The sequence below is a fragment of the Fibroporia radiculosa genome, assembly GCF_000313525.1.
Source record: "Fibroporia radiculosa TFFH 294 genomic supercontigs, scaffold3774, whole genome shotgun sequence".
Classification (NCBI taxonomy): Eukaryota; Fungi; Basidiomycota; class Agaricomycetes; order Polyporales; family Fibroporiaceae; genus Fibroporia; species Fibroporia radiculosa.
Window position 1 is genome coordinate 65,788 of NW_012133394.1, and position 7,172 is coordinate 72,959.

The 7,172-nt window shown below is 51.5% G+C and overlaps 3 protein-coding genes across 3 annotated transcripts; 2 read left to right on the plus strand and 1 right to left on the minus strand.

Annotated features, from left to right (window-relative positions):
* Nucleotides 1-123: 123 nt before the first annotated feature.
* FIBRA_05154 (uncharacterized protein) lies at nucleotides 124-1,823 on the plus strand (the record flags this gene model as incomplete). The annotated part of the gene is made up of 6 exons (XM_012326930.1): nucleotides 124-262; nucleotides 317-440; nucleotides 495-681; nucleotides 740-903; nucleotides 951-987; nucleotides 1,047-1,823. 6 exons carry the CDS (start codon nucleotides 124-126, stop codon nucleotides 1,821-1,823), a joined length of 1,428 nt encoding a protein of 475 aa, XP_012182320.1.
* Nucleotides 1,824-3,535: 1,712 nt separating this feature from the next.
* On the plus strand, nucleotides 3,536-4,942 carry FIBRA_05155 (uncharacterized protein; the record flags this gene model as incomplete). Its single annotated transcript, XM_012326931.1, has 1 exon — nucleotides 3,536-4,942. The coding sequence occupies one exon, from the start codon at nucleotides 3,536-3,538 to the stop codon at nucleotides 4,940-4,942; it is 1,407 nt and encodes a 468-aa protein (XP_012182321.1).
* A 928-nt stretch (nucleotides 4,943-5,870) lies between these two features.
* FIBRA_05156 (uncharacterized protein) lies at nucleotides 5,871-6,761 on the minus strand (the record flags this gene model as incomplete). Its single annotated transcript, XM_012326932.1, has 2 exons — nucleotides 5,871-6,627; nucleotides 6,685-6,761. 2 exons carry the CDS (start codon nucleotides 6,759-6,761, stop codon nucleotides 5,871-5,873), a joined length of 834 nt encoding a protein of 277 aa, XP_012182322.1.
* Between the last annotated feature and the right edge of the window lie 411 nt (nucleotides 6,762-7,172).

Genomic DNA, 7,172 nt, shown 5'->3' on the forward strand with positions numbered 1-7,172 from the left:
ATTGTCTCGCTAGGCTCGCTATCAAGTAACCTGGACCTGCCAAACGTTCAACTACAGAATATGCTCAGGATATGCATCCTATTTTATTCTTCTGGGTGATCCACTACCTTGCATATGCTTGAGATGAGTGGTAGACTCCATTCATTACTCAGCTGGTCTTCAGCGAACAACATTCACATCGACCCTCGCATTCATCTAGTCGACGACCCCCACACAGGCATCGCTATTTATGCGGACGAGTTTATACCCCCAAACAACACTCGTAAGCGGTGAATTTTAGGGCAATGCAGTATCTCAACATGAAACATTTTTCAAGTGGTATCCATTCCAAAGTCTGCTATTCTCTCGGTGCGCGCATGTTCGGCGGCGGAACGAATCTCCTTCGTTCCGTACGGTCACGACGCGCAACTAGCCCTAGCCCTCGCACTACACATTGAGCTGTAAGTCTGCATGCGCATTATATTTCCGCAGATCTCACGTGTGCATTTCCACAGCCTGCGAGAGTCCAAGTCGCGATGGTCTGGGTACTTGCAGTCCTTGCCACAAGAACTCGTGCCGATTGCATTCTTTTGGGGCATGGATAAATCATCGCCGTCGATGGACAGTTTTGAAGCCAAAGAGTGGCTCATTGGTACTGGAATCGAGAAGGAATTGTTGCACGAGGGAGGCTCGGCACTCCTGGTACGTCGTCACAGCAGGCTCTTCGTTCGAAGTTTGGCGATCGACCCAACTTCTTTAGGATGAGATAACTGCGTATTATGAAACAACCGCCTATCCTCTGATATCTGCGCTGGCACTCGCTAGTACACTGCATGGCTTCTTGCATGCCTATTCGCTTGTTTCTTCTCGTGCGTTCCTCGTCGACGCATATCATGGATTGTCCATGGTTCCAATCGCAGATGCGTATGTCAAACTTCCGTTTCGCACACTCTGAGTCTGATATTCTAAAGATTCAATCACACCACGGATAATAATGTTCATCTCGAGGTCCGCGTAGCTCTTCTACTAACCTGCTCGCCAATCTTGACTTTGTCCACATATTCCAGAGTAATTTTGATGTTTGTCCCACCTGCGGCTCCCTCGCTGAGTGCCCACATGACCGGGATGATCAGGTTGTTATCGTACAATCGGACCCATTGTCATCATCTATCTCGTTTTCGGCAACGACATATAGCGACGTCGATACATGCGACATGGTTAGCGTTCGCGCTATCGAGTCATCAACTGAAATTTTCAACACGTATGGCTCCAAACTTGGAAACGCAGCCCTCCTTGTACGATACGGGTTCGCTCTGGAGGGAAATGAGAACGACTTTATCTCCTGGGACCTGGCCGAGATACTGAACTTAGCTGCACCCCAATCTATCCACGATGGGCTGAATATCCCCGCCATCTCCCCCGTCGCGTTCGCTGCGTTGTTCAAGTCCTGCATGTCTATGTGGACGAGCTCGAGACACTCATTCGCAATGGATGACAGCAGCCTTGTGTACCGACCGGACTGTGACTCGAAAACAGAACGCAGCTGGCGCTACGAAGGACTATGCTCATTACTGCGTATCAACAGCGACGCCCAGATAAGCATCCAGCTGTGGCTGTGCGCGGTTTTGTGTACTATTATACAAAATGATTTTTTGACGAGAAGCGAGCTTACGGCATTACTGCAGACAAACGATGCGTCGCTATTGAACAGACTCGTTCTGTTCTTCGGTGAGCTGACGGAGTTGCAGCTGCGTGTCGAACGTGTTGTCTCCTCGAGTTCGGACGGCGAGTTTGCTTATGATACCCGAGGGAAAGATCCAATGATTAATGGAACGGTGCGTTAGCTCCCCTCCCTGTTGCTCGACCACTTTTTGAGGGCACGTAGGCAAACTTGATTTTTTGCCGAGCATCACGCACACTCGCAGCGCTCTGTGAACAAAAGACCTCGTGCATGGGCAAACATCCATATCTAAATACCGCTGAGCTGGGCGACATATTAGATGTAAGCTCTGAAACACAACCTAGGGCAGATGCTCATATGTCAGCATCACAGGGCCTTTCGGAGGATAGGTCACAAACGCGACTAGCTGTGGCATATGTTATCTCTGAGCGTTCTATACTCGAGTCGTGCTGTGCTACATGGAGAGAGCTCGAGGCGAACGCGATAACGTCGTCGTGCGTACTACATAAGGCACTTGTCTAATGTCATACGGATGACTAATTTCAGTATAGATAATAGAAGGATTGATTAAGTGATTGTTCGTCATCCAGCTCTCTTCTTTCTCTTTCTTTTTCTTCACTCTTTTCTCTTTCAAGTCAGATTCCAGAATCAGACGCGCCTGTAAGGATCGTCGACGTCGCATTTACCATATGCCACAGTATTAGCATGGCCTTTTCTGAATAATGCATAAGTACTGTATCTGCCATTGCAGAGAAGATGCAAGCGGATCAGGTTCAAATGAATTCGAAGACTGTGCACTGACAGCAATTGGGGGAGGGCTGACTCAGGTCGCGACCAGCCATCGCACTCGCGATCGGACACTCAGATACTCACATGTACTCACAGTCAGTTCCCCATTATTTGGTCCGGAGGCTGGTACATAATAATAGATAGTGATGTATATCAGCACAGATAGCTATGATCTGATACTACATAAGTATGTGGTGTTTCAAGACAGCATCGAGTGATACCCACAAGCTGGCGAGAAACTTGGCTGGCAGCCTGAGGCTGAGGCTCGACTCAATTAAGAGCCTGGATCTCGACGGCCGGTGGTGATTCCAGGCACACGCCTCCTGTCGTAATGCGTCCCCTTACGGCCAACCCAGACGCGACCACCACTCAGCCAAATAACCTTTAGAACTCCCTAGATAAGTATAGGACCTACTCTGGTGCCTCGACTGCTGCGCAAAGACCACGATCGGGCCTGCCGTCTTCAGTGGTACTGTAGTGTTGTTTCGTCGGGGCTAAATTAAATTAATGGCAATCATATCGAAGTCTTCATGAAGTAGAAACTGCTCGACAAGACTGATATGCAACACTCTGGGGGTGCTATCAATGAGATGGAATAAGAAGGCTCTTAGCAGAGATATCTCTCTTGTCCGAGATCATTCTAGGCCCACGGTGTATTGTGTCTATCGAGTTTTGATCTCGCCGCCGGATGTAAGATCACGTTACAGATAGCGTACAAACGGCGATTTGGGACAAAGACGGCATATGGAGCCATGTGAGTGAGCCGAGAACTTCAGCGCTGACAGCGTCCTCCGTTGGCCCTGACCTCCTACCTCCCTTCCTCGTTGTCCTCATTCCGCCATGAGCTCTTCTGCCGACATGGAGGCACTTCCTCGACGTATCCGACGGGGTTTGCATGCGGTGACGAAGAGACTCAGCGTACACAGGTGAGTCCTGCTGCCCCCTCCGTCGCACCCATGGGTTGTCAACGACTGGTGGCAATTCCTGCAAGTTTGAATGAGATTGCACGCCCTTCTGTCGGCCGTTGTTGACCACCGTGTCTTCAGGTGTCGCTTGCTTCGCGGTAGCAAGCACAAATCACCTCCCATGCGCCACATCCCGCCAGAGATATGGGGAATTATTATCCAACATGCGTGTGTCTTCGACCACGATCCACTCGACACCTCACAGGATCCATCGTTCCTTCAGTCAAAACCCACACTCCCTACTACCTATCGCGCCGAGATGAACATCAAGCTGGCTCTTTCCCTCGTCTCGAAACAATGGAACAGCCTGACTCGACCCTTTTTGTACGAATTCATATGGATCGGTCGAGCAATGCACGCCAAACTCCTCTCGCGGACACTATTAATGGAATTCGTCAATTGCTCGGGGTCGAGCGGCAAGTACCTTCGCCGGCTGCACATCGAGACACCGGCATTGGAACGTTGCTCTCCTGCGGACTTACGCACTATCCTCGACTACGCGCCCCACCTGTTCATTTTCGCAGATCAGCGCTCGGTACAGCGTAGCCTTATCGACGCTGTTTCCGATCCAAAATGTGGTCCAGAGGAGATTTTGCAGCTGGTGGCGCATCCTAAGGTTCGGCGGCTGAGTTGGACAAGGTACGATGATGCGCCCTTTCAGCTCGTCATGGCACCTCTGGAGAACAACATAGCGACACATCTGGAGTACCTCGAACTGTTCTCATGGCTGCCGCAATGCGATGCGCTATTCGCTGAGCCACTGGGGCGAGGGGATGGCGCATCTATCGAAATGAACGTCCAACTTCCGTCTCTTAGGGCCCTCAAGATAGCGCTAGACGACGACGCGCTCGCCGTACTAGCGTCCTGGCGGATGCCCTCGCTCACACACGTATCAGTCTTGTCCGGTGACTTCAACTGTCCAGGGGCAGGGTTCGCGCGCTTTTTTCGGGCGCACGGTGGGCGGCTACGCCAATTGGAGCTTGGCCATTCGCCGACACGAGCTTCGGAGCTCTACCTTACTCCACCACCACAATATACGCGCATACCTCCCACACCCCCACCGCTTGCAACGTGGTGTCCGAACCTGCGCGAGTTTATATGCTCAGCGGACGCGGAGTGGCACTGGCACTGGCAGGCGCCAGACTGGATTGCACCTCATGTGCTGCTTCCCTCTCACCCGACAGTCGAGCTCATTGCGATACGGGATATCGATATCCGGCTACGAGACGACCCTCATGTGTTCGAAGGCGGGGAGACAGCGGGTGGCGCGTACTTCCTGCTATGTGAGCAGATGTCTGTGCTTCTCCGGCGGGATGCGTTCCCGAATCTGCGCTTCGTGCGTGACGTGAGCGCGGAGAGCCATCTTATGCGCACGATACGCCCAGCAGAACGCGTGACGCAGTTTTGGACGACGGTCTTGCGGCGGTGCCAGGAGCGCGGTATATGGATGGAGGACTACCATGGTGTAAATATCGCGCTACGAAACCTACGCCAGGCAAGCTTGGGGCAGAATGAAACCCCGGAGTAGCAGTAAAGGGCCGGAACTCTAGAGTTGGGCCTAACAAAGGACCCTGTGGCGGTCCCGTTCGTCGTTCTGCTTGTTTTCGTCAATCAATTGGACCATGCTTATGATCTACATGCATCACAGTTCACTTACACATCTGACATCCATCGCATTTATATTACCCAAAGGCTTCCATGTATGAAATGTAGATACCTGCTGTATCCCCCCTTGTATCCGTGCTGCTTGCTCAGCGCAAAGCACGGCCTCTTTGTTATATCCCAGCTGACGTGTATACTTGAATAACTGGAATCATTTGATGATGTATATGCCGGTGCCTTGTGCATCAACAATTGATCAGTCATGAACGTTTCCAGCGGCGACAATAATTCTAAGTGGAAGTGATCTTGGCTGATTATGAAGTCGCACTGGCACTATACCCGTGCCTGCGCACGGTCGCTTCACTATTTATTCTGAACATAACAGTGTACATAGTGGGCCTTATGACTCAGGGATGCAGATGTCGCAGAAATTGGGAGAGTGCAAGAGGATACACTTTCTGAGAAATCACAAGAAGGATACCAAAGAGGGGGAAAGCGGCCCGCGGGAGGGAGAAGCCGTGACCGAAACGGGATATGATAAGGCAAGAAAAAGGAAACTACTCTCATTTATTATAGAAGGTACTACGTAATAGAAGATAGAGTCACGTCCCAGCATCTGATACAAAGCAAGGTTCATAATAATAATACCATCACTGGCATAACGAAGCTCCCCCACCCTCAGAACGGAGCCAACCACTGACGCCTACTGAAACAAATGTAGCTGTTATAGTGAATTCTCGGCCAGAACTCCGCATCGCATCCACAAAAGTACTGAACAATCCTTATGCGTTGCTATCGATACACTAGAACCCACGATGAATAACCGTTACATAGGTAATAGATGTGCAGTCCCCCTAGTCAAGCTCGTCCAGGACGAGATCTTCACGAGCAAGGATGGAGAGGAGATCTTCACGAGCAAGGATGGGGAGATCTTCACGAAGGATGAGGGGGAGAGCAACTTTCACAGCAGTTGAGACGACTGTTGGCCCATGCTTTGCAATAGCCGCGGCGATTTCTGGCCCATGCTTTTTAATAGCTGGGACAATAACATGTTGGATGACATGCCCTGCAACCTTGCCCGCGGCCTTGCCCACGGCCTTGGCTATGTCGGCCTTGCTCGTGGACTTGCTCGTGGACTTGCTCGAGGACTTGCCCGCGGGGCTTCCTCTTGCGATAAGCTCCTCCATCGCCCTGCGGTTCAAGTAATGGTGAGCAACCTCGTAGCCCAAATACGCTCCCGCCATGTCCTCGTCGAAGTCGCGCGCAAGGAGCCATTCATCCTCGTCACGCTTGAGCAAGCCTACAGTGAGCTTTTGACTATCGCCCAAAAGACTCCGCGCCTGGAGCTCCTCTTCTATCTCCCTGCGGTCCAAATAATGGTGAGCAGCCTCGTAACCCAGATAGGCTCCCGCCATGTCTTCGTCGAAGTCGCGCGCCAGGAGCCGATCATCCTCCTCACGCTTGAGCAAGCCTACAATGAACTTTTGACTATCACGGAGAAGACTCCGCGCTTGGAGCTCCTCCTCTAATGCCCGAGCGAATAGGGCGTCCTCGCGACGCATGTATGACGACAAATCACCATCGCTGCGAGCCACAGGTTCAGATACAGTCCTTGCGGCCATACAAGTTTTAGAGCATTGATCCTGGTCCAACGAAGATACAACTTACCTGGCGGTGGGATGGGCAAGAGCGGGAGCGACGGCAAGAGCGGCAAGAACGACGGGAGCAGCGATGGAGCCACGCATAATGATTGGATGAGGCGGAGAGAACGGAAGGGGGTCGTGAAGGCGATATGCGATGCGAAAAAGGAAACAAGACAGGCTGGATGGTCGTCGTATCAGTCAGATTGCGAGCAAAGATGGACAGGACAAGTGAAACTTACTATCCAGCACCTGTTTTGAGCTCGTGAAGATACGAAGGCTGAGAGCTGGAGTAAGTCGATCGCAATTTGCACGCTATATACTCTCGGCTAGACGAGCCTCGGCTAGACGCGGTCGGAGCCCATAAAATCTGGTCTCGCAAGTACCCATGCGTGTCGCCTGGGTACGAGAGCAATTAAGGCGCTGCGAGTCTGCGTCTACGCGTGCCCAGTATGTTTTATCTACATCAAAGGAGAACGCCACCAAAAAGGTAGTTTTGACAAAGGGTCCAATTTC